This window comes from Choloepus didactylus, chromosome 18 (assembly GCF_015220235.1).
Source record: "Choloepus didactylus isolate mChoDid1 chromosome 18, mChoDid1.pri, whole genome shotgun sequence".
Lineage (NCBI taxonomy): Eukaryota > Metazoa > Chordata > Mammalia > Pilosa > Megalonychidae > Choloepus > Choloepus didactylus.
In genome coordinates, this window is record NC_051324.1 from 61,463,733 (window position 1) to 61,491,400 (window position 27,668).

General features: G+C 41.8%; 1 protein-coding gene across 1 annotated transcript in view; it reads right to left on the reverse strand.

Moving 5' to 3' along the window:
* PRKCA (protein kinase C alpha) overlaps positions 1-27,668 on the reverse strand; it is a 447,219-nt gene that overhangs the window by 144,299 nt on the left and 275,252 nt on the right. The window contains exons 4-5 of the mRNA XM_037808858.1: positions 5,475-5,586; positions 3,307-3,435 (exon numbers count right to left, since the gene is read on the reverse strand). Of these exons, the coding sequence (XP_037664786.1) occupies positions 3,307-3,435; positions 5,475-5,586 (241 nt within the window). The remainder of the gene's footprint in view (positions 1-3,306; positions 3,436-5,474; positions 5,587-27,668) is intronic.

A 27,668-nucleotide genomic window follows, 5' to 3' on the forward strand; every position in this document is an offset into this window, starting at 1 on the left:
GGTATGTGCAAACTCTATGACCTCTGCAACATTTCTGAAAGTCTAAAATTATTTCAAAATAAAAAGTGTTTAGAATACGATTACTGCTTAGTTATTTCCTTGAGTTTGGCTTTCTGCACTTGGGATTGGATTTCCTTTATGCAAGTGGCAACTGCATATTTAAAAAAAAATGGATTCCAATTCTTATTGATTTTCTTGTTAAAATATCTTCTATTTCTACCAATTAAATATCTAACCACTAAATTTACCATTGGTGTGTCTTTGGACAAGTTATTTAATTTCTTTGTGTTTTGCTTTCTTTGTCTTTAAAGTTATAATAATGCAGTAAACTTCCTCATGGGTTTAAATAAGTTAACCATGTAAAGCATCTGTAAAGATGAGTTGCCATCAAATAACTTGAAGAAGACAGAGGAGCAAGGTTTGGAGGAAGGATGTGAGATCAAGAGCTCTGTTTTAGACATGGCAAGCTTCACTTATCCTTTTGGAACATCCAGCGTTCCTCACATGTTATTGTGCTTACAAATCACCTAGTGAGCTTGTTAAGATGTGGATTCTGATTGAGTGTGTCTGGAGTGGGGCCCAAGATTCTACATCGCTCCTAAGCTCCCAGGTGATGCTGCACTGCTGCTGGGTGGATGCTTTGAGTCCCAAGGCTAAGGACATCCAAGGTGACGTGAGGAGTGGGCAGTTGGTTACATGAACTGGAGTTCAGAGGAGGGGTTTGGAAGTAGGGAGCATATTCTCAGTATCGAAAGTGGAAAGGGTTCAATCAATGTTAACTGCTGCTGCAATAAAGAGGAGGAAGATGATGATGATAACTAAATTATTGCTGAATTCACATTCCTAGAGCAGCAGCTATATCTACTCAAAGACTTTTAGACTAATTCTCAACACACTTAACCTAGATTTCTGCCATAAGATTGGGATGGTTGGTTTTCACGCCTCCAAAGCCAGCCTAGGTACAACTCAGTGAAGGGTGTTGACCCTTTAGGTAATTCTTCAACTGTGGGAGTCAAATTCAACTCTTGGCAACGGTGGAGCAATCTGCATGGTGCGAGCCCTTGGAGAATACTCGTTGCCATCCCTGTGTGATGGGTCCCGACCTTCCTCTTCCACCTGGGCCCCACTGCTCCTTGGCCAGGGTGTTTCTGCCATTCTGGGTAGTTTTATATCTGCAAGGCTCCTGTGGCTTACAGAAGAGACAGGAAGACTCAGGCAGCACTCTCTGGTTGCTGCTTTTATTACAGCAGAAGGCATGGGGCAAGCCCAGCATGCACAGGGCATGTTTTACTTTATTCAGAAGCACAGTTATGAAAGCTGGACATTTCAAACACTGTCCCCACCTTCCGGCCTTACAGCAAGCCATAATGTGCCATACATGATCTCACAATTAAACTCTAATGATTTACTCGTGATGTTGTGTTCTTGCCAACAGTGGTAGCTTTATACAGCTAAGGAAGCACATAGAACTGTGTAGTCTATTGGTGTTCTCCTCTTCACTTCTCAATCCCTTCTAACAACTGCAGCTGTTTTATGGTACTTTTCTCCTGCGTTACATGCTCCCAGCTCCCAACGTGTGGCTTTGACAATCCAGGAGCTTTAGTAGGAAGGAGAAAGAAACAAATGGGAGGCTGCCTAGGTGTTGGCAATCCAATGGCCAAACTCGTGGCCTCCAAGGAGCTTCGCTTCCCCTGCACAGAGTGAGGGATGGCCGTGGGGCAGGGACACCGGGGCTCAGTGGACTCCATCAGCTGCATCCACCCGGTTAACGGGAGGTGGAGTGAGAGCTCCAGCCCCAAAGGCAAGGAGGCAAGTGGGATGGTTTCCAGAAAATAATGGAACTTCTCTAAAACACAGAAAATCAAAAGGGAGTCTACATTTGCAATTAGGCTTTTCTTTTCAACTCAACTGTCACCATTAGCTACAGTTGGCTTTTTTATAAAATTGTCCAGAGGCAAACTAAGTTACTCCTCTCCGAGGGCACCTCAAAATCTTTTGCTTGATTTTCTCTGAATCCTTATCTGGGAGGGCAGCACTGGCTAGAAGATTTGCTTATTTTTCAAAGAAAAAAAATGTTAGGGTATTTCCAATAGTAAGCTTTCTTTGGAACTCTTTATTTTTATCCTTAAATAGACCTTCCATATATAATATCTTCTTTTACTTACAAATTAATGGCATTAAGTTCAGTCTTCATTTTTATGAGAGCTTAAAATCCTTAAATATAAATGGAAACATGGTACCTTAGCTGATGAAATGAAAATGAATGCTGTGGATGAAGAATAGTATATGGGTGGCACACGAAGGGAGACCCCAAGACATGGAAACAAGGTTGACTTCTGAGAATTCAACCCTAAATCAACATTGTATCAGTCATAGCACAGGTAAGTCAAGTTATCCTGAGGATATAGGATGGGTTCCGGTCCAGCGAGACACCAGGATAAAGATTGAGCGTGTCAATATACTTCAAGAAGATTTGGTGGGAAAACCAAAGGAGAAGCCATTCCATGGCAGAACCGACTCAGACACAGCCTGAGGAGGGAGAAATCCGGCCCAAAGACTGGGCATTCCAGCGGGCTGTGCTTATATGAGGTGCACGTGGTGGGATACTTAGAAGCACAGGTTCTAGACTCAAAATCCTTGGTTCCAAACTTACTAACTCAGTGATATTGCAAGTACCTAATCTTTCTCTGCCTCAGTTTCCTCAATTGGAAAAGGAGCTCATAACAACAGCTACCCTCATAGGGCAGATATGAGGATTAAATGAATGAATCCATGTAAAGCTCTTAGCACCGCACCTGGCACACAGGAGGTGCTCAGTGGTAGTAGGTGGTGTTGTCACTGAGATGGCCTTATCGGGTCATGATGTCCTGATACCTTCAAATATCTGCACCATCTGTCCACTTCCCCTTCTCAAGTTCCTCTCTCCCCAAAAGCATTTGTAATTATTTGGCTTCCCTGGTCCTTTGTCCTCCAGGGGAGAATGCACTGGCCATGCGTCAGAGTACCTTGGTCCACACAGCAGCCATGACCTTGTATGACATTGCCATGAGGCTCTGGGACTTCTGGTGTATGGACCAGTCTCTTGGGAAATGTGCTAACATAAATCGGTGGCTCTGAGTCTGATCAGCCCCAAGGAATTGGCAAGACAGGATTTCTGAGACTGCAGGACTTGGGATGGTGATGAGTCCACCCTGGGAAAGAGCTCTCAAGAGGCCTTGGGGCGCCCAGCCCGGGCCCCACTCTGCCATTGTGTCAGCACGTTGAAATGTCCACTGAGATCGCCACTCCAGCATGTTTGCGCCTTACCTGTGACGTGGAGCTTCTCGTCAGCAACTACGGCCTTCAGGTAAATGCGCCCTCTCTTCTCCGTGTGATCCATCCCACAGAGGCTGGGGACGTTGATTACACACTGCTTGTGAACATTCATATCACAGGCTGTGAATCAAGAATGCAAAGAGTGAGGCTGGGCATATGGACTAGGGCACTCGCTTGCTCACTGTTTTGGTATACAGGCAGAAGTGACAATAAGCTACCCTCTAACTCGATACTTTGCTATAATGTTTTTGCTGACATACAGAACCGTTAGCAGATGTCCCTTACAACACAGACTTCATGTGAGTGACAATGTCCTTAAAATACCCGTGCCATATTTGTCCAGTCTCAACTAAGGCAAAACACCCCAGCTTGGTCTTCTGTGAAGGCTACAAATATTTAACAGTATACGAAGTTCACATTGGTAAATGTGTACAAAGCGCAGATTAATTGATATTTTACACCTACAGAGGCAAATGATTAGCAAATTTTAAACAGGGTACTTTTTGCCAAAGAATTTCATATGCCTTTGTGAGCTCACCACTGAGAGTGAGAATCTGTGGGTTGAGTATTGGAAATTCATAAAATTTTCCTTTCCTCACTTAATCCTGTATTTTCAAGAAGGCTTAAATATATTGTCTTTTTTTTTTTTTAACGTTCTTGTCTTTGATATTTTAAACCCATCTTCAAATATTTAAATATCATTCCAAGTAAAACAAATACATGGCTGGCATGATAAGCCATTCTCTATTAGATGACATTATGTGGGAGAGACAGGGAGAGGATAAAAAAAGATCATTCTCATTGAAATGAACCAAAAAAACCTGAAAAGAATCCTGCACACTGAACACAAACGTAAGACGCTGTGCAGGTGTTCCAGCTCGACTGTCCTTGTACCTTTAGGCTTCCAGAAGGGCAGATGGCCACTGGAAGCCTCACAAATCCTCGATGGGATGCTACAGGGTGATTCGACAGCCTTCAAGGTGGAGAGCTTCGTGTTGGTTTCATTTTAAATGTTTAATTTTAACACGAAGTAAATTGCGAAAAGCATCACGAATAACGCATGTTCGCTACAATTAAACACTGAAATCAGGATAGTGGACACAATGAGGAAAGCACAATTAGCTGATTCACAAATGTGGACTTTCTTTAGGCTTCTATTTCCAAAATGGTTCAAAATCGCATACCTTGATTTAGCCAATACACAGGTTCTCGAAAAGCTGTGTTATAAATATACTTTGTGTTAGCCAAATCATATCTTTAAGTGCCTAGGTAGAATTTGCAATTTAAAGGAAATAAATGCCAGAGCCTCTCAAAAGGATATGGGAAATATGACAGGTGTGGGAGGCTGAGCATAGGGTTGTGTTCTTGTCTTGGCTCTACCATGAGCTGGATTTAATATTTTGGGATGCTCCTTGGCCCTCTCTAATTCCATTTCCTACTCTGCAAACTGGAAAAGCGGTTTGTTAACTTTCTTTTTCCCTCACCAAGCAGAATCATATCTACACAGGAGTGCAAGCGCTACAACGTCTAAAAGCCCAGGAAGACGCTTCTCGCCTTATTTTCCTCTTCTCTCCAGAAAGGAACACAGGCAGCAGCCCAGAAGCCCAGATGACTCCAGGGAAAAGAGTTAAACAAAACAAAACAAACAACACTGGTCTGGGTCAATGGTTTGCAGAACTTTTTAGTAATGGAACCCTCTTTCCAAACAAAATCTAAAGCAGAATACTAATACATAAACCAGATGAGTGTTAATTTATTAGTATAAGCTTAGCTAATAAGTTCAAATGTATACATTTATTTATTATAAAGACATTCAAGGATAATCCATAAAGCCCTTTGATTAAAAGAACACTTTGAAACCAGCTGTTAGGGATGCTGGTTGAAGCCTGAGACCAACCTCAACCTCTCGTTTCTCTCTGTATATTTTGTTGAAGTTGGTGTCTTCCTCCTTTGATTCATAAGCAGGCAATTAAGCAGCTTAATAAATCAGAACTTTAACAGTGGAGAGATTATACACTTGTTCAGTCTGGTAAATATCTGAGCTCATTCTCTATGGAGTCATTGCTGTTGAAAAGTTACTGAACCTTAAGTGCTTAGTAAATCCTGGGCATAAGCTGCAGCCTCTCCCGATCTACTACTGGAAAAGAAAACTTACTTACTGTCACATTTCATCCCTTGGTGGATGAGTCCATACAGCAACGACCCGCAGTGATCACAGAAGGTGGGGCTTCCATACGTGTGGATTTTAAACTTGTGCTTGCTCCTGGGATCCTGGGGGAAAAGAAGGATATTGTTCATTCTAGTCACGAAAGGACCACATTTTGGGATTAAGCCAAGCTCAGGCCCCACCACTCTCCATCCCCACTTCAAGATGTTGTGCCATTCTTTGAGTCACACCATGGGTGGTGGCAACGTTTTTGCTACATCACGTTTGGATAGGCAGCCCTCTCTGGGCCATGTAACACAAGCCCATGTTTCCTCTTTATGGAATGTAATCTGCACATACCAGCGTTGCTACCCAAGCTATCACTTCTAGACCTTTGGCCATCAGAGCTCCTGAGGGCAAATACAGTGTCTTAGGCATCTCAGCATCTTTGTACCCCCCACGCTAGCACAGACTAAGGCACAGGGGTGAACTGGATGACCCTGGATCTGCTCACAGGAGCTTGGGCAATCTCCTTTTGGGCAAGATTTCCAGAAATACACTATACTGTAAAAACCAATGTACACTCAACTGACAGAGCCATCTTCCAGCTTCTGCAGTATTTCCAAATCACTTTATGCATATGCATGGAGAAACTCCTGCACGGTTGGACAAAAATTTGAAAGACAGCAAAAGTATACTGTCCCTAGCCCCCTGCTGAAATTTCATTACCTTCACTGGCATACCATACAAATTACAGAAGGTAAAACTAGACAGTGTTCTTTTTTAAAGTTTTTCTTTCTCAACCCCCAGATGAATTACACACAGTGAAGTGAAAATTATATGCACCACACCATGTGCTTAAGAGCCTGGGTGATGGAGTCAGACTGCCTGGGTTCAAATCCCAGCTCTGCTACTTCCCACAAGTATGAGCCCAAACAAATTACTTATTCTCTTTGCCTCAATCTGTAAATTAGGAAATTAATAGTTTCCTGTCTTATGTGTTTATTATGAGGACAAAATGAGTCAATCTTCGTAAAATGCTTAAAAGAGCATCACACAGAGCAAGTATTATGGAAAACAGACACGTCGCTATGCTGCTCAGGCCTTGGTTTATTCCCAAAAAAAGCAGAGAGTAGAACTAAAAGATCTTTAAGTTCTATTTGAACTATCAAATAATTTCATACTTAACAGATCCATATCAGGACCCATCCTCATTAAATTTCTCCTTCCAAATCATTCTTTGTGGGCTGAGTAGCTGCAAAGATCAGTTACCATCAACTGACTTGAAGAAGATGACAGAGGAGTGGGGTTTGGGGGAGGGGCAGGAAATCAAGAACTCCGTTTTAGACATGGTAAGCTCGAGCAATCCTTTAGTAACATCCCTTGTGTGATGGCTGGAAGCTGTTATGTACTCCAGAAAATGCTATGTTCTTTTAATCCATTCCTGTGGGTGCAGACCTGTCATAGGTAGGACCTTTTGGTTTCGTTATTTCAATTTGAGATGTGACCCACCCCATTCAAGGTGGGTCTTAATACTTTTACTGGAGTCCTTTATGAAAGGATAAAGGACAGAAAAAGCTGAAAGAGCTCAGAGAGATGAAACAGAGAGAGTTTAGAGAAAAGCCACAGAAAAGCTAAGAGAGAACCCACAGAAGCTGAGAGAGGAAGCCACTGGAACCAGGAGCTGAAAGCAACAAAACCGGGGAGCAAAGGACCAGCTGATGCCAGCCATGTGCCTTCCCATTTGATAGAGGTGTCCAGATTTAGCAAACCAAAACACCATGTTCCTCACATGTTATTGTGCTTACAAATCACCTAGCGAGATTGTTTAAAAATGCAGATTCTGATTTAGTAATTCTGGAGTGGGGCCCAGGATTCTACATCACTCTAAGCTCCCAGGTGATGCCTCATTGCTGCTGGGTGGACACTTTGAGTCCCAAGGCTAAGGACATCCAAGGTGACGAGAGGAGTGGATAGTTGGAAACATGAACTGGAGTTCAGAGGAGGGGTTTGGAAGCAGGTAGCATATTCTCAGTATTGAAAGCCATGAAGCTGGATGAGCTCACGAAGAGAGTGTAGACAGAAGTTCCAGGACAGAGGTCTGGGGCCTTTCTCTATAAGAGGTCTGGGAGAAGAGGACCATTAGCAAAGGAGACTGGGAAGGGATGACTAGAGGTGGGGAGAAAACTAGGAGCCTGCAGTGGCCTGGAGTCAAGTGAGACAGTGAGTCAAGAGGGAGGGCAACTGCTGTGTTAGGCAAGGTGAGGCTAAGAATTCACCAGTCATTCAGTTTAGCCAAGTAGACATGAGTAGGGTAAACCAGAAGGTGCGCCATTCTCTCTGTCTTTGCACCTACTTTCCCCTTCATTTCCTTTTCTGCATCTCTATCTGAGTTCTTCCCAGCTTTCAAGCAACACTGCCACCTCCTCCAGAAGCCTTCTACTAACCACTGTTGGGCAATGAGTCTCCCCCTTTCCTCTATCTAACACAATAGCCTTTTATTATTATTTGTACATGTCTTGTGTCTCCTATGGGACCAGAAGTTTCCTTCCATGATCTTACACACAATAAATGTTACTGAATGAACAAATGGAGAGGTAGACTGAAAACAAATTGAGAGAAAGAAATTACTAAACCAGAGCTATGTGAGAGCAGAAGGAAGGTTCTGGAGAAACACTTGGTGTCACAAACAGAAGCTTGAGAGCCACCCCTCCATCAAGGGTATGTGGGAGGTTTGGCCAAGAGATCTATGGGGCTCTTGGATGTCTTCAAGCATCTGTGAACCCTGAAATTATATTAGAACCTGTGCGCATGTGCATTTTGTCCTGGGGGGAGGATCTGTAGTCTTTGTCAAATTCTCCTCAGATTCTGTGACCCTACAAATACAGTCTCTGCTCTAAGCTGCTCAAACTTGAGTAACTCTTCGGGCATTGGTGATGGATCAGAAGATACTGAAGGCCACAGGTTAAACAAGGCACAACTGCTCTCGGACGTCAATGTACTCAATGGCGAGCGACTTTAAACACTTACGTTTGTTTGAAAGCAAATGTGGGAATTATGAAGTACACTGGAAATTTCACCTGGGTTTTTAAAACCACAACTGGTGACTTTGAAGAAGTTCCCTTGTCCTGGGGGATGCCCGTTCACCTTTAATATCAGGGGTTCTTGGGAGGAAAGTTTGGAAAAGCACAGCTCTAACCCACTATGACTGGAAATGGAAAGACTGGAATTCTCTAACCCACTATGACTCAAAACCGAGGCCACACACAGGAGAACACTCTCCTTCTATACTTAAGTGTCCTGGAAACACTTTCTTTAACCAGAATGTATGTTTTACCTGGACTATATAAAAGCGGTCCTCATTTCAGCTCAATATAAAAAAGAAATGATTTGTGCTTCCAGACACCAAAAACCAGAACTCTCCAGTTTCTTGATTTTGAACACGAGGTAGCATGTGGACCCAGTAAGAGAATGCACAGATTTATGGCTTGGGTTCAGAAGAATATCCTCTTCCTCCTCCTCCCTGACATTACCGAGGATTTACTGTGTGCCAGGCCTGTGACAAAAGCATGAAGTCCATCACCTGATTGAATCTTTCCATGGTCCAGCCTGATCTGAATGCTGGAGCTGCAGCCCATGTGCATTTGTCTTAGCTTAATTCAACTAAGCATTGGCAAAGGTGCAAATAAACACAACCAACCCAGGATCCCTTTCTGCACTTCATCCCTTACCCCCTTCCAGATCTGAGCTTGGCCTCCAGGATCCAAGGAAAGAGAGGTCATGGCCAGAGTGCAAAGAGACACTGTGAAGGAGGTTTCTGGCTTTTGACCTTCTAAGAGTCAAGGTGGTGGTAATTTGAGAGAATTCCAAATTCCAAAGGTGGTTTTGACTTGATAAAATAATTCATCTTTTGGTTGACTTTAGAACCTAAAACCTAAGCCACATAGATTCCAATGAATTACCATGATTACTTTTTAAATACATAGATTTAAAAATTCTGCAATTCAATCATGCAGAAAGGTATGAAAAACAGTAGGCCAAATACTCATGCATGTATACCACTGAGACTTCATAAACGTTAGTATTTCCCCCTATTTTTCACTGCATAAGTATTATCCTCATTTTACAAAGAGGTTAATGACCTTCCCAAAGTGAATGAGAGAGCTGGGCTTCAATCAACACCTGCTTCTGTAACACTGATTCCTACCCAAGAGTTTTCAGAAATCTACCCAGAACAAGGATCTGACTCTTTAGACATCTATTTTTATTTTTATTTTTGCAACACAATTTTTTTTAATTTTTGAAACTAGCCCACCACCTGTGTTTGTAAATAAAATTTTACTGGAACACAGCCATGCTCATTCTTTGCCTAATTGTCTATGGCTTTTGTGCTACAACAGCAGAGTAGCTGCAACAGAAACTGTGAGGCACACAAAGCCTAAAATACTCTCTGGCACTTTACAGAAAAAGCCTGCCAAGCCTTGCTTTAGAACAGTGATTCTCCAAGTCTGCTCCATGTACAGCATTAATATCACCTGGAACTTTTAAGAAATGTAAATTATGGGGCTCCTTCTCAGACCAACTGAATCCCAAACTAGGGGGGTAGGACCTTAAAGTCTGTGTTTTAAGGTGGCCTGCAGGTGACCCTAAAAATGTAGGCACCTGATGATTGGGAACCACTGATTACAAGGTGATTTATCAAGTACTTAGGTGTTAAAATGTGCCAGGTGCACACATAGTAGATGATTAACCATATTCTAGAGGCAGGCCATTAGTTTCCCTTCTAAATGTCTCTGAGGATATGAAAAATTAATACCTTCCTGGGCCTAGCAAGTTGTGGTTATGAATATGCTCTAAAGTATGGGCTTTGACTTCCAACATCAAAGAAGCCCACTAATTTCTCCAATATCCCAGGGCATTAGGCAGAATGTTAAGGGAACAGGCCAATGGCAATATCAATTAAAAAAAAAAAAGTAAAGATTGTGTCCTACAACCTGGAGGGCAAAGAGGATGCCGGGGGAAAGGAAACAACCAACTTGCCTTGCAGAAGTAAGGCCTCAACCACTGGTGCTATATAAATAAGGAATGGCAGCTCACGCCAAGCCATCCAGAGTGTGCCATGTGCCAGCTGGCCCTGGGCAGCTGTCCTGCCAGTTGGTTGTCACACAGATCTCTGTTCATGTGGCAATGAGGCAACTTGCTTCACTTTTCAGGAAAATCTAAGTCTTACTCATCCAACCCCATATGTTGTCTTTGGGCTTTAACTGTTTGGAGGTGTAGGAAGAGAGGAAACCATCACTTCCACCTCCTGTAAAGTCTGGAGTACAACCAAGTTCTTCACACTCCCAAATTATCTATGAGTAGCCAACAATCATGCTTATGAATAACAACAACATTAATAAAAATAACATCAGCCATTTGCTGATCATGGAGGGCATGTGTGCAGGTGCTTTCCCACAACCAGAAGCATTTACGAGAATTCTGGAGACCTGAGTTCTGACCTCAGCCTTGCCACAGTGAGCTTGGATAAAGCATGTCATTTATTTATAAAACAGAAATAATATTGGTCTGCCTACATCATAGGCTAAGACTCAGGAAACAGAGGAGAAACAGCTTTGCATCCTGAAAATCCCTATATAAATACAATAGAAGAAGATGGTGATGATGATGATGATGATGACCCGTAGAGGTAACCTCCAAGGTGTCCTAGATCTCCTAAAAATACTTCAGTGACTTGAGCCTGAACGGGAAGGAAAAGGAAAGTTAATCAACTTCCATCTTCACAGGTGGTCAGAATGGAAGCCAAGCTGGCAAGAAAGTGGGGCAACTTCCTCTGGGGTGCCCGTTTCTGTCCTCCGTGCTCTGAGCCTTCCAAGACTGTAGCTTGGCAAACTCCCCAAGCAGTAAACTGTGAACGTTCACCCATGCGTCATCCCAACCGTATGGATGAATCCATTTTTCTCACTGCACAAAAGGAACACGGGGACAAGATGGAAACCTTTCTTCAGGCTAATAAATCTCACCTAGTCTGATTGAAGAAACCACAGTGTTTAGCTGCAGGGCTGGGACTCTGGATTTCTCCAGAGAGCAGCTGGTACTAAAAAGCTCCCCTCCTGGCTTTCTGTTTCTGACCATAGCCACTAAAGAGCGCGGTGCAGCCTGGGCTAAGTCCTTTTACTTCTTGGGGTCCTGATTTTCCCATCTGGAACGTGAAGGTGATAAACTGGATCAGTGCTTTGAAGTTGTATTCCACAGGGACTTTGTGTGGTGGGGAGGTGCCCTCAGGGCTGCCAAGGAAGGAGGCAGACAGGCGGCAGAAGTGGGGGCTGCTGCTAAAATTAAAGTTTGAAAAACATCTGAACTAGATGGTCTCTTTGATTCTGTCTTGCTATTTTGAAAACTTTTTATTTCAAAATAATTTAAGACACAGAAGAAGTTGCAAAAAATAGCAGAGAGTGTTCCCATATACTCTTCCACCCAAATTTCCCCAGTGATATCTTATATAACCACAGGACATTTGCAAGAGCTGGACATTGACAGTGTAACAATGCTATTAACTAAACCACAGACCTCAGGATTTCACCAGATATTACATGCATAATTCCAATTCAAGTATTTTTCATAGGATTTATGAATTAAATATGCTGTTTCCTGAATGGATAATACAGTAATATTTGTTGTTTAAATATCACTAACTCAAGTAGAACTACACCAAAAGGACACTGGTGGTTTGTTCATTAAATATACAACCCTCTGGATCTCATATTAAGGGGTTGTGGGAGGGTGAGTCTAAAGGCTTCCCAGTAAAGTAGAATCTGAATGCTTTTTTTCTAAATAGGGGAAGCATGTGGTTTGCAAGCCTTTCTGGCTAGTTTTCCAGAAGCACAAGTTGACTGAGGGCTCAACCCAATGTGTGGTGCCAGCTGGAGGTCATGGGAGATTCAGAAGTATGTTAAGGTACGGGCTTCCAGGTGATCGATGCTTATAATTTGGGTGGAAGCCAAGGCAGACAACCCAACACCCAGCTTCAGCTGTCCCTCTCTGGCTCGCGAGTGGGTCTCGTGGTAGTTGCCAAATGAACTGTGCACACAATGACTCCTGTGGGTTCAGAGGAGGCTTGGCGAGGCCAGCAAGGTGCCTGGGGAGGGGCTGGGTCATGCAGGAAGAAGGGAGCCACATGTGTCCTTGTGTCCAAGTCTCACTTGTCCTCAGAGCGAGCTGCTGTGCTTGACAGGTAAGGTGCTCGGATTCCCTCTCATACGTATAAACCTCGACGTGCAAGCCCTCACTCGGCGATGACCAGGGAGCACCTCCACTTCTCTCATCTGTTCCTTTGCTTTGACTGTTCCCTGCACCTGGTATGGTCACCTTACCCAAGACTCCACCCACTGAAACACTGAAAGGCAACATCGCAGGCTGCTTCCCCCTCCCAGGAAGCATCTCCAGGTGTCAGCACCAGATACGATTTCTACTTCTTTTGATCTGCCAAGGCATTCTGTTTAATGTTACTTATCCCATTCTGCCATTTATGATAGTTATTACCCTACCTCCCTTTTGTCTTACTATCATTTATTACAAACTCACACACACACACACACACACACACACACGGAGGACACGCATGCCAGCCTAAAAAGAGGAAACAGGTCCTCCAGTGACTTGATGAATTAGCAATGATACCAGAATCAAAGCTGGAACTTGTTTTAAGAATTAACTTTATCTCTGAGCTTCCTAGGAACCAAAGCAAAAAGGGGAAACCCACTGGGTTCCTTTGGGACTGTAAAGCTAACCAAGAGCAGAAATCTATCTTATATCCTGTAAAATCAATTTATTTTGCACATGGTCGACTTTCAATAAATGGGTGTGAAAAGAACGAAATCATTAACAAAGCATGATTTTTTCAGAATTCACCTGAGGGTTCCATGTAAAGTCATCCCACATAGAGGTATTGTATGTTTGGCTGCTCTTAGTGCCAGAAGGAAATGGCAGACGCATAGCAAGTCCTCACTGGAACGAAGTTGGAAACATTTTCCTATTTAGGGCAGTACATGCATATCTTAGTTTTTACTTCTCTCTAGCACTGGCAGCCTCTCATTAAATGGAGCATGAAACCTGCTGTCATATGTCACAAGGCTGACATTATATTACAGTAAAAGGGGGAAACTTTCAGCTTAGACACTTCTGTCATACCCAGTACGTGGTTGGGGAGAAAGATGAAGTTTTCGACTAAACCACTTTTCATAGGCACAAATGAAGTCTAACCTACATATCTACACCCAGGCCTCTTATAAAAGAAAAGAACACAAATATTCCAAGTTCTATCAAAAGGATTTGCTAGCCTGTTTCTTAGCTTTATAATATAGCTAATTTATATTACTATTAGCTATTTCTTAGAAATATTTCTCAACATCTCTACAAGGACTTTCCAATTCTATCATCATCAACATCATCATCATCATTTTTAATTTGCTACCAATAAACCCATAGATCTGCAGGGCACAGAATTTTGATGCTGATCGGGCCTTAAATTTCGCAGATGCCGTCTTGGTGTATTATCTATAACAATCTTGCAGGCAAACTTTAGGTAAGTTTTAAATCACAGCTTTTGGGGATGGACACTATGCTCTAGCAATGTGCAGTGTGAAGCCTCTACAGGAGTCAGGGTCCTTCGTACACTAGGAAGCAGGCAATCAACGATGCTTTCTGATGAGGATCTTGATATGTGAATAGACATCACTACTCATGTCTTTTTAATCTGATGAGTAAAATAATGGCAGGCTTTTGGCTAGAGGTGGTCCTGGCTTGAATTTTCCACCCTTATTGGAATCCTCCAAAATGTCCCATGGGTTTTTCTTAGAGGAGGGTTCAGTGAGGATTGGGGTCAGGTTTTAGAATTGCTGGGGAAAAAAAAAAAAACTTTTTAACTGAGCAAAGCTCTAGTGCATGTGACTTCCCCAAGCACCCAGAGCAGTGTGGCTCCTTCAAGCTGCTCCCTCTGAATACTCAGGCAAATTCCTCACGTAGCTTCAACTTCACCATCTGATGTGTTCTCATAAATTGGGCTTGTAAGCCAAGCTTGGGTCTAAATGTCACCCACTTGCCAACTACATAAGCCAAAACGAATCAAGCATCATTTCTGCAATCTGAAATTTCTTGGGAAGCAGCACTATCTTCTTAAATTCTGTAACTTAAAAAAATTCCTATTTTTAAACATTTCTAACATCAGATTATTACCCAAACCAGATCATATGATTTGGGTGATTTTATGTAAGGTGGGTAGTGCTGTATCATTACATTGCACATCATCTACGAAGCAAGTTTCTCAGAGTCCTTCTTAGGCTGCTGCTCTGTCAGCCGGCCCCGTCACCCACTAGGACTTAGGGAGTGCAGTTTGCTTTCAACTATTCTAGCATTGTTGAATGTTGTCTGTGCTAAGAAAGACCCAAGAGACTCCCATTTCTGGTGACAGTTTATTTTTGATCTGTAACGTAACCCTGTTTTATTCTGATGAATAACACTGTCTCCCTTTCTTTACAGTTTGACTGACGTGTCAAACCAGGCTTTGGTCGTCAAATGGTTCTTATGAGACTTTTGCCGAGCTATGCAAGCTGTCATCATTAAATGCAAAGCAACAAACTAAAAAAAATATATTTTAAAAATATAGAGATCTTCATCAGCAAGGCAATGGCTAAATAAACGGTAATATATTTCTATTATAGAATACTAAGTAGCAGTTAAATCAAATGAGTTAGATCTTTCTGAAACAACATGAACAGATCTCCAAGATATACTGTCTAATGAAAAGAGCAAGCCATGGATGAAACATAAAATATAATGACAGTTATGTTAAAAACAGAAACACCACCACCACACACACACATAGAAGATCCCTAGTTATCTAGGAAAATTGCCTCTGGGGAAGTTGGGGGAGAGACTAGGTTTGGAGATGACAGGAAAAGAGTCTTAAAGGTTATCTGAAAAGAGTTACATTTAAAAAAATACCAAATGAATTCACATATTATTTATGTAATCCAAAATTACCATAATCCTAGCTGAATATATTTGGTGATATTTCACCTGGTTCATGAGACTCTACACATATTGGAGGACTTGGGGTACTGCTGTAATTTCTGATAATAATCTGGTTTTGTCTGCAGCTTCTCTAGCAATTTGCTAAGAAGAAGGTATCTATGAGAGATTACTATGCACTTATTTGGTACCACTGGTCATTAACTGAAACTTAAATCTTACTTAAAAAAGTTACATAACCAATATCTTCCTATTTTGTAATAAATTTTACGTTGTCAGCATTTGTAGGCAACAATAAGTTTTTGTCCCGTTAATTATGAGCTTTCAAATTCCAAAAGTTTTTGATGATTCAGTACAAAATTCTGATACTAAAATAAAATGTTTAATATGCAAATATTGAAGCCACAAAGCCTAAACATTATCCATTAAAAAATAGGGTATTTCCTAGCCAGCTATCAATTTCTTCATTTTGCCTCATTTTTTTTTTAAAATTCAGTTTTATTGAGATATATTCACATACCATACAATCATCCAAGGTGTACAATTAACTGTTCACAGTACCATCATATAGTTGTGCATTCATCACCACAATCTATTTTTGAACATTTTCCTTACATCAGAAAGAATCAGAATAAGAATAAAAAATAAAAGTAAAAAAGAACACCCAAATCATTCCCCCCATCCCACCCTATTTTTCATTTAGTTTTTGTCCCCATTTATCTACTTATCCATCCATACACTGGATAAAGGGAGTGCAATCCACAAGGTTTTCGCAATCACACTGTCACCCCTTGTAAGCTACCTTGTTACACAATTGTCTTCAAGAGTCGAGGCTACTGGGTTGGAGTTTGGTAGTTTCAGGTATTTACTTCTGGCTATTCCAATACATTAAAACCTAAAACGTGTTATCTATATAGTGCGTCAGAATGTCCACCAGAGTGACCTCCCAACTCCATTTGAAATCTCTCACTCACTGAAGCTTTATTTTGTTTCATTTCTCATCCCGCTTTTGGTCAAGAAGATGTTCTCAATCCCACAATGCCGGGTCCAGATTCATCCCCAGGAGTCATATCCCGCGTTGCCAGGGAGATTTACACCCCTGGGAGTCAGGTCCCACGTAGAGGGGAGGGCAGTGAGTTCACCTGCCAAGGTGGCTTAGCTAGAGAGAGAGGGCCACATCTGAGCAACAAAGAGGCACTCAGGGGGAGACTCTTATTGCCTCAAAATTTTTGAGCACCTGCTATGTGCTGGGAATGTTGCTGGACCATTGTATCCATGACGGTAAAGACACCAGGTGTATCTCAGATTCCATCTCTCTCAGGAGAAGCGAGATTAGTCTGCACTGACAAACCACTCTTAACTCTCAGTGGCTTGTCACAGCATTTATTTCTTACTCTTCACTCTGGGACCCAAGCTGATGGAGTAGCCCCTATCTGGGATATTGCCAGTCTCAGGGTAGAGAGAAAAGAGAAAGGGAAATATTTCTTAAATCTTCTGCTTGGCAATGGCACCATCACTTCTGCTCACATTTCTTTGACTAAAGCATGAGGCATAGCCAGGCTGTAAGTCAACAGGGCAGTGGTGTATAATCCTCCCTGAGGAAGGAGCAGCAAATATTTTGAACAATAATATAATCTACAAAAAGCCTCATGTAGCTTAGTGTCTACTGCCACTTTGTATTATTTGATGGGGACAACAGAATGGGTTAGAACTTCAAAATCTGATGGCTTGTAGGTTTAAGTTCAACTGAAAATAGTTTTACGTTGGTGACGTCAAATAAAAGCATCTACCTTTTAGATATTACATTAGTATAGCGGCAAAGCCGCAGCAAACAAACTCAAAATTCCATTGGCTTACTACAACATTGATTTCTCACTCATGTTATATATCAGAGGTTGCAAGGTAGGAGCAGGTATCTGCTCATTCTGGGACCCAGGACTGAAAGGATAACTGCTATTGGGAAATGCCATTCTCACGGCAGATGCGGAGAAAGCAAGAAGTAGAGTTGAACTGTGCAATCACTGTTCATGCTTCTTGCAAGTGGCATACCTCACAGCTGCTTTCTTACCATGAGGAAAGTAAGTCACAGGGCTAAGCCTGGCCCTGGGTTGGGGAAGGTTCTGTCTCCAGGGAGGCTCTGCAAGTCACATGGTAACAGATAGGGCTCTGGGATCCTCTCACAGGTGAGGAAGCAAATCGTAGGGAACACTAATATAATCTTCTAGGTATTCCTTTATTTCTTTACCTATGCTATATGCTTAGGAGTCAATGGAAATTCTTTTTCAAGGATAAATAATTAATTTCCTTTTTCCTATTGTCACATGGACTCTTCTAAGGGAAAAATCATTCAAATATGTTTCTTTGCCCATTTAATTAAGGGTCTGACTACTTTAACTGACTTTATGATAACCCTACAATTAGTCATATTTTGGAAAACCTTGCATTTAAAAATATACATTATTCATTTCCTTTATTTTGGAATAATTTTAGACTTGCAAGTTGTAAAAAGAATGCAGAGAGTTTCCCTGTACCCTTCTCCCAGCTTCCCTCAATGATAAGGCCTTATATAACCATAGTACGTGATCAAAACCCAGAAAAGGACATTGGTGCATGCTATTAACAGACCTCATATGGATTTCACCAGTTTTTACACGAACTCATGGTGCACGTATGCATGTATAGTTCTATGAAGTTTTATTGCATGTATACATTTGCATAACCTGGCCACAGTGATGATGCCGATGTTCCATCACCACCAAGAAGAAACTCTCCATCATAGTCAACCCCTCCGTCCCAGCTCCAATCTCCAGCAACCAGGATCTGTTCTCTATGAGACAAAGTTTTATAGTGTTTTTCTTTTTGAGCACCAAATAATGCTGATAATAATTAAAGATTTGGTTAGTTCCAACTCTGTCACCTGAAAGGAAAATAAAATATTTAGGAAAACAAGAAGCATCTTAATTAAGTGAGCCGCTGCCAGCTCTAAACCAAGTTATACGTCTCTTAAAAAGAAATCATGGCCAGATTTGTCTGAGAACAAATCAGAAATAAATGGAAACAGATTTATTTGAGAGCCGCCAAGGTCTCAGCCTCTCTGTTTAATTTAGTAAAGACTGAACTGGGTGGTTGTTCACGTGGGACCCTGTCTGCCATTTCGATGGTGCCGGACAAATTCTGAACCCGGATACAAGTACCTGATAACAGGGAGATAATACGCCTGAGAGTCTGCACTTATTTTTGTCATGGATGTGAACAATTATAACATGGTTTGCAAGAAGGCTAATTTCTATGCCTCGCTCTAACGTTGGCAGATTCCCCAGCAGCTGCTATTTGTTCAACTGATTAACCACAAAGGAGGGGGTGGGAGGTGTAACCCCTGTCTCCTTCTTGACTGCAAAGTCCAAAACGACAGGGTTCTTTCTTTCTTTGGGCATCTGTGATTCCTCATGCAGATCACCCGTTATTCCCAGGAAATGTTTTTCAAACAACAATCCCCTCTTAACCATATTAAGTGGTCAATGGTCTTTTTGGTTATATATTCTTTCTCTTCTTTTAAAATGTGCAGCTTATGGTAAAATATTATTTTAGTCATATTAATTTTCAGCTGTTTGAGTCACATGTTCATTTACATAGCTACAATCATATTCATGATAACAAAATTATAAAAAAACAGGAAAATTATATGTATTAATATTTTGATGTATTTCAAGAAAAATGAGAGAATATGTATGTGTTTCTTAGGAATCATATTAAATAGATTTGTAGCCTGTTTATGCTTTAAACTAACTGTTTATGTTAAACATTTTTCCATCTCATTAAATATAAAGTAGTATTATATAGTACTGTATGGTATTTCATCAAATGGACATGCCATAATCGATTTGGCTAATCCCCAATTCCTGGACATTTAGGTTATTTCCAATTTTTCACTGTTATAAACATCCCTGCCACAGTGTCTCTAAGCACACTTTGTGCAAGTATCTTATCAGTTCCATAGGATAAAGGCCAGAAATGGAAATGTTGGACCAAAGGGATGGAAATAAAATATTAAATGTAAAAAGCCTTCCATTCATTATAAGCCAGAGGTCTGTTTATGATTAAAATGCTCTGTTTGTGCTGGACTATTACTGAGCCTTCTGGATAAGTGTGCATGACCCGGTTTTATATCTTGGCTAAAAAGGGATATGTAACCCTTCGTTTTTACTTGATTATTGATAGGTTTGGGCATTTGACCATGAGTTAGGATTCCTCCATCTGCTCAACAACCGCTGAAAGCCTCCACAAACTGATTGTTAATCACTTGTTGACATTTTCTTCACCCCAACTGCAGCAAGCTCCTGTCTCCTCCAGGATTTATTGTGCTTTTTATTGATACCCTTTTGCTCCTTTTCTAAAATCAGGAATTGAAAAACAGTGAGGCTTATTATTTTTTTGGTCAGTGAAACTCCAACAATTTGTCAAAGGATGGCTGGTACGAAGCTATAAAGCAGCAGTATATCTTTCAAAATAATATATATATATGTATATATATTTCTAGTCTGCTATAAAGTCTCTCTGGAACTTAGTTCTCAGCATCATCAAAAATACACTAGTATTTTTACTTGTAGAAAACAGTCCTAGGTGTTACAATAAAGGCAGAAATTCAGTGCTTCTTAGCTGCAACAAATGTTTAGTCTTTAGTTCCGACTTTTCCCCTTCCGCAGAGAGAAGCTGTGAGATGGTGAGTGGAACAAAAAAGGGGGAAGGGCATGGCATTCAAATGCATTAGCGTAAATACCTCTAAGTGATAATGTTCTTTTTGTGTTGTTTTTTGAGGATTCAGAAAGACTGTGGCTACTAGTATTTTAAAAATTAATTTTTTCCCTGTTAACTGGTTTCACCTTAGAAAAATTCAACATTAAAAAAAAAAAATGGAAATATAGCGGCCAGTGGGCTGACAGAACCAACTTAATGGCAGCACCCCACTCCCACCCCGCCCCCAGCGTGCCACCTGGAGACAGAGGGTTCAGGAACTTGTTTTCAATAGGATGCTCAGGGGAGGTGGTACGGGGATGAGGTCAGATAAGTTTACAGAGTCCACCTTGGTTCTCAAAGAACTTTCAATGTTTCCTTTTACCTTGGATATTGCCATGGAGGGTGAAAGAAGGACAGCCCCCAGTTTAAAGATGAAGAAACTGAGGCTCAGGAAAGTAAAAGATTTAGCCAAAAGCTCATGGCTAGTACATGGCAAAACATGGGCTTCAACCCAGGCCTTCTCACTCAACTGATAAGCAAACAAATGCACATCAGCCACCTACTCTGATGCCCGCCCTATGCTGGATGCCGTACCAGCCCATCATGGCGGGATGTTTCGCAACTGGGCTCACTGTGGTATCAGGTTGAATAATGATACATAGTATAGATGCCCAAACCTACTTCTTTTTCAAGTAACTCGGGTTTCTCAAATACTGCAGAAGGCTATTTACCCCCTGAGAACAGAAAAGGAGATAAAAGGCAAAGCAGCAGCGTATCACAATATGGGAGTAAACAATAATGGCATCTTCCGCTTTAACATCTCTCGATTTCTATTCCCATTATTGCAAGTGTGTCCCAGCTGGTACAGAAAGACATATACCCTTTAATTCCACTAGAGGGAAACAGAATGACATCAAGGGGTGTTTTAAAGTTTGTCACCACTAGATAGAAATCCTGCCATGGTGGCAGTTGTGATGAATTTGTAATTTAGAGTGTGCTTGCCCCTCTCTTTTAGAACAGTTTGGCCCAAAGAAGTTGAGTCAGGCGAAATTTCATTCAGCCTCTACAATACATGCAATTTGCATGTTTTGTTCTCTTTGTCAAGTACACAGCACTTGACAACTAAACCAATATCATTTTACAAAGAACTTAATTGGTATCCATAAGTGGATACATTCTGGGTAAACAGAAATTTCAACAGGGCAGGTAGTTGGCAACATGCAACACCACAGGAGACTTTCTCAGCATCCTTAGAAAGACAAAGGATTTACTCATCAGAAAAATGAATGATTTAGCTCAACACTGTCCCATAGAACTTTCTGCAAGCACAGAAATATTTTCTATCAACATTGGCCGGTACAGTGGCCACTAAACACATGTGGCTGTTGAGCACTTGAAATGTGATGACTTCTATGGAGGAACTGAATTTTAAATTTTATATGCTTTTAATTCATTTACATTTAATCAGCCAGAGATCACTAGTTGCCATCATATCAGACATTGCAAGTTTAGAACATGCTTCCCAGAGATACCTTCCTGTTTATTCAAGTCTATATCCCTTTCTCCCATCCCTTCCCAAAAGAACCATGATAGCAGAGACAGACGGGAAGAGAGTTTCAGACTCTCTTGTGTTAACCAGAGAAGTTGGGTTTCTCTCTCAAACTGGCCCCTCTCTGCCACTCCAAGCCAGGCCTCATGGCTGCCTCTCCAGATGACCGTCAGAGGCCCCCGGTGGCTTCTTGCCCTGCTCCACAGTCCATCCTGGTCAGCTTACTCTTCATAATTCACTGCCTGGCATATTTCGCTCGCTTGCTCAAAAATCTCAAGAGGCTCCCCATTGCCTACTTACTCCAGCCACAATTTGGCCCAATCTAATCGTTCCACCTCCCTTCTCACTACAGGACTCCGCATCAACCAGCTACCCCACAAGCATGCCTCACTGCTTTTGCACAGAGGGCTCTCCCATTTAGGAAGGTCCCTTTGCTCCACCCTACCCCATCTCACCTCTTCTCAGGCCAGATTCTCAACATGCTTCAAGGCCCACCTCCTCCCTGAGGCCTCTCTGACTGCCTACACTCAGTTTCCCCGCATGTATTTCACAGCCTGCACCAGGCCTACCTGCCATTTTCCAAGTACTTATGAAGGGACCTTGGTTATTTATGTTTTGAACACACCCTTGACATGTCCCCACCTCAGGGCCTTTGCACTTGGTGTCCTTCGGCCTAGAATCAGGCATCCAGCTCTCCGTTGAGACGCCTCTCTTCTTGTTCAGGGCTCAGCTCTTCTGCCACCCCCCTCAGGAAGGCTTTCCCCACTGCCCATCTGAAACAGCCCTCCCGATAGTCTGTATCCCAGTATCTTATTTCTTCATATCACTTAATCTGAAACGATCTTTCTCCTTTGGTTTTTACTTATTTATTTCCTGCCTTTCTTTCTTTAGAATATAAATTCTGTCCTGGAGGGAATTTTGCCTGCCTTGTTCATTGCTGACCCTCCAGTACAGAGTAGGGCCTGCCACAAAGTAGCTGCTTCATGGTAACCTGTTGAATGAATGAATCCTATATTCCCACCTATGGATGGTAAACTCTTGGAGATCAAAGACCATCAATGTCTCAAGCCTCCTGGGAGAGTAACTTGCATTTGGAAAGATCTCAGTCCACACCTGTTGAAGATGATGACAGCTGTGACACTTAACACAGCCATAGCCTTCAACCCATTACCTGGTGGGTGACACACTAGTAAACGAAGGTGTCTTGCTGACTAGCCTTCCAGAGTCTCTAAACAGACCTACTGCCTATCGACATATATCTCTTTTAAAAAGCCAACCTTGAGCTTAGACAAAAAATATCTGGCTAAGATCAATGTTCAAGGACTGAATAATCAAATAACAGTTAGGTTACCAGTTCAGGAAAAATCAAGAGCTTTCATCTGATCTCATTCGTGAATTTATACTGCTACCAGTGATGACATAGATTTTCTGGTGGAAAAGGGAGTGCTTCAACTTCTTTTACCAGAGGAAAGGGGTGTAGCAAGGCTTTTCCACCAGAAGGAGGATCGGAAGGCAAAACTGTCTACCTTGAGTCTAAATGTCTATCATCCAGAAAGTGAGTCTGTAACACAGCTCAGGGGTCTAGTCTTGGCATCAGGCTTGACAACAAATCAACCATTTCCTGGGAACGTTCAGAGTGCTTGGGTTTATTGCATCAAAGCACCTGACAAGGGTTCCTTTGACATTTTATTTTCTGGAGAATATCAATTTCCAACATTAAAGTGAAAACCACAGTCCTAAGGAGAGATAACCACCACAGGTCAAGCCTTTATAATTCACTTTTAAATTCTTTGGTTATATGGCTATTTTGTTCTTGGGCACTAATTAAACAAAGCAAGCCATCTTCTGGGGCGTAGGATATGCTCTTCTGGACTAAAATTTTGGCTGTAAATATATGTGTGTAATTGGCTTTCCTTCATTACTGTTTATCTAATTTCTCAGATTACAGAGATGGCCACTGTTTGCACGCAATTAACTGTGAACAACTCCATTTTCATGAGGGGTCTACAGGAGGGTGGCCAGGATATCATTAGGTTTTTTGTCTCTTTTTTTTTTTTTGCCTCTCTGAATATTTGATGCAAACCCCTGCTGAGGACAAACATAGCAAACACGTCTGAGTATAAGAAGTTATTTTGACCCAGCCAAACCCTGCTTCAAATGAGTCTCCTCACCACTTCTGAAGCCTAAAGGTAGCCTGATGAGGTATTAGCTCTTACCCCAACTAGCCATTTTTAGAGGTTTCTGTGACATTTTCAAGGAAAATACATCAACACAAACACCAAACCACCTACGCGTCCCAGCCTATTCACTTGTCCTTAAAACTGCATCCTGGTCCCTCAATGAAGTGTGTATTGCTAATGTTGTTTCCATTTAACTCCCACCCCTCAAACCATGGCCTTTGTAAAGAAAGAAGCCCATTCCAATGAAGATGTGAAGAGATTGCTTCTTCTGAAATGGATCAAATGATCCTCTTGGGTCAATGCTAAGTGGTCAAAACAGGTGGCATGATTTACTTGGTGATGCCCAGTTTTACAAAATAGTAAATTTAGAGCCAAGTGTGTCTTAACCATAAAGAATAGGAGGAAATGGTGTTTTCAGGTCCTTGGAGAAGAAGAAATAAACATTTTAAAATACCTTAATGCATAAAATCGTGATTTGGTATAGCTTCAGATAGAAATATTTTAGGACACACCTGAATTCCAAATTTTACAGTGTCAGCAAAGAAAATGCTACTTCAGGTAACTCAAATGCCCAGCCATTCTCCTAGGGTGCCTCTTTCAGGTCCCTGAAGCCTGAACCCTCAGACTGGACTGACAGGGACAATTCCACTGATTCCAAATCTCTGCAATGGAAGGAAGCCTCCCTTTTCAAGAAACATTAAGATCAACTGAATGTTTGCTCTACGGAACTTTCAGTTCTTCTGTTGATGGGCAATAAGGGGTTAATACTTGTTAGAGCAGATGCAGGAGCCAGAACAAATCATTGAAAGGACCTAGCTAAGCTTGTGCTGATGAATGGATAAAGACTTATTTTTACTCCACTGCCAGAGGACAGCTTCATCATGGAACTTCAGAGCTGAGTTATTTTCAGATGTTCCATGATAAAATGTATTCCAAGCCTCACAGCTATTTTGTTAACTGCAAGATAAATCTATTTCCCCTTACAAAACATGCACAGAATAATTAAGGAAGAGGGTCAGCAGAAAATCTGCTTCTCCAGGTATAGTATATGTTGCACACTTCCTGTGGACTGCTGGCAGTGAGATATCTGGACACTGAGACATTCAGAGTGACAAGGGGACTGTTGGAAAGTCACTCACTTTGACTTCTCGGAACCACTCAGCCTCCGTTTCCTGGGAACTGAATTCCGATGCAGTAGAAGACATTGCCAGGTCCCTGACCAAAATCCATCCTTTGTTTTCTTATTAATAGATCTCTAATTTCTGTTGGAATGGCAATATGTCTAGCTAACAAAACACACTTCCCAGCTTGTTTTGCAGCTACTGGTGGCTGTGTGACATAGCGCTGGTCAATCAGATGTAAACACAAATCTGCTGGGTGCTTCTGGAGAAGTTTTGTTTTTCTGTTATAAAGACTCCCTCCCCCTTTGTTTCTTTGTTATTCTTCTTCCTATCTAGAGGCAGACCAGCCATCCAGGACCAGAGGTGATCTTATTCCTTTTTTGGAATGGAACATTTTGGCAACTATCTTAAATCTTTAGACAATTTCCATTCTTAGGTACAGACACCAAACAATTGAAAACAGGTATTCAAACAAATGTTTGAATGTTTGTAGCAGCACTATTCATGACAGCCAAAAGGTGGAAACAACTCAAATGTTGTTAACTGCTGAATGGATGAGAAAATGTGGTCTAGCCACACGGTAGAATATTACTCAGCCATAAAAAAGGAATGATGTTCTGACACGTGCTACAATGTGGATGAACCTTGAAAACTTTATGCTTAGTGAAACAAGGGCTTACATATTTTTAAATTCCACTTATATGACATTTCCAAAATAGGTAAATCCATAGAGAGCAGATTAGTAGTTACCAGGGAATACAGGAGAAGAGGAAAGGGGGGATAATTGCCCAAAGAGTACAGCTTACATGTGGGGTGATAACAATATTTTGGAGCTAGATAGAGATGGTAGTTGTGCAACGTTGTGAGTGCACTAAATGCCACTGATTTGTTTGCTTTCAAATGGTTCACTTTGTGTTATGTGAATTCTACTGCAATTAAAAAAAAGAAAGAGAGAGCCGGATGTTTCATAGTTTCGGGAAAACAGGCACCAGTGAATAGAAGCTGACCCATGTGTGGCTGAGCAGTGGCTGAGCAGCTTTGTGGCTTTTACCCACATCACCAAGTTTCCACTGAGTCAGAAAGAAGCAGCAAGGATGGTCTCTCCTGCTGTGGACCACACAACAAGGTGGCACAGCTCTTTGAGGAAGCTCTGCTCTTTGAAAGCTATGTGATCCATTCCCTGTGGGACACGTTTATGGATCTGCATTATGACAACCCCATTGTGTCCACTGAAGAGAACATGCCGCAGTGCAGCCAACTTGAAATTTTAAAAAACACAACAAAACCAGAAAGCCTGTTTTGTTCAATGTTTTGGGCTGTTTCTAAGAAACAACCACCGCCATCACAGCATAGTTTCCTTCATCACTTTACAAACCCATCACAGGATTAGGAAAGCAAAGAAAGGATAAAAAAATCATAGTTTTCTGGACGTAAGATAGATAGCTTCACTCTCATCTTCCTTCTTTCCTTTCCTCCCTCTCAAAGGCTAAAAGGGACTATAATCAACTTCCTAAAACATCTGCTTAATGAGGTTCTACCTTGAGATGCTGAGTTGAGGAGACAGAAGGGATTGGGTTCAACACAGCTGAGCTCTGCGAAAACCCGAGACTTTGAAGAATTTGCACAGCCTTGCCATCTCCCAAAGGCTTTTATTTCATGGATGGAGATAATGATATTCATTTGAAGGGCATATCATGCCCCTCTGTTGCATACACAAACCAGCCTTAATGGATATTTTTAAAAACTTCCCACGGGGAAAATAGGCCATGTGAAAGTGCCAGGCATTCACAACTGTCACTTCCTCCCAGGGAAAAAAGGGAAAAACCGATAGCCCTACTTAGATGGAGCCAGCTATTGCTCTCACTCCTAAAAGCTCGCAAAGCTTTTGCCTTCACATTTGGCTTGAGGGCTTCCCCAGACCTACAGTCTCTTGGCTTAGACCTGCCAAAGGCATAGGCCAATTTGGAATAGTTCACACAGATGATGGGGAAGACGGTGAGAGGAGAGAGTCCAATTTGTTTCCTTTTCGGCTCTGATTTCCAAAATCCAGTGGTTCCCGAAAGAGTTGGCTTCTGCCACCTCAGTGAAGAAACCCATTCCTTGCCATTGTGCAAAGTTATCTCCCTAACACTAGGTCCCCGACCGACTTAGAATAAGAGGGAAAACTGCCAAGGGTCAGAGACTGTTCTTAAATCCACAAGCCTGACTTTCTCAGCTGCTGAGGAAGAGTACGTGGTATTTGGGACCAATTAGGCTCAGTGGGATCAACTTCATTCATAAGGGCTTCCTGCCCTTACCTGTTTCCCAGAGAGTGCCTACAGGTTCCAAAAATTAATAAAAGAGAACCATGATGATTGATGGATGGATAGATGGAAGGAAGGGGAGAGGGGAAGGAGGCAGAAACAACTTGCACCTGAGGACACGGCCACCTGGTTGTCATTCTCCTCCTTAGCTACTGACCCATGGTCCATGTCCCTAGCCTGAGCCACTAGCCTACGGGCTATAGTGCAGGACAGAATGTGAGCTCTTCCCAGAATATGAAATCCCTTGACACAGATCCCTTCATTAAAATTCACAGGTAAGCTCTCCAATAT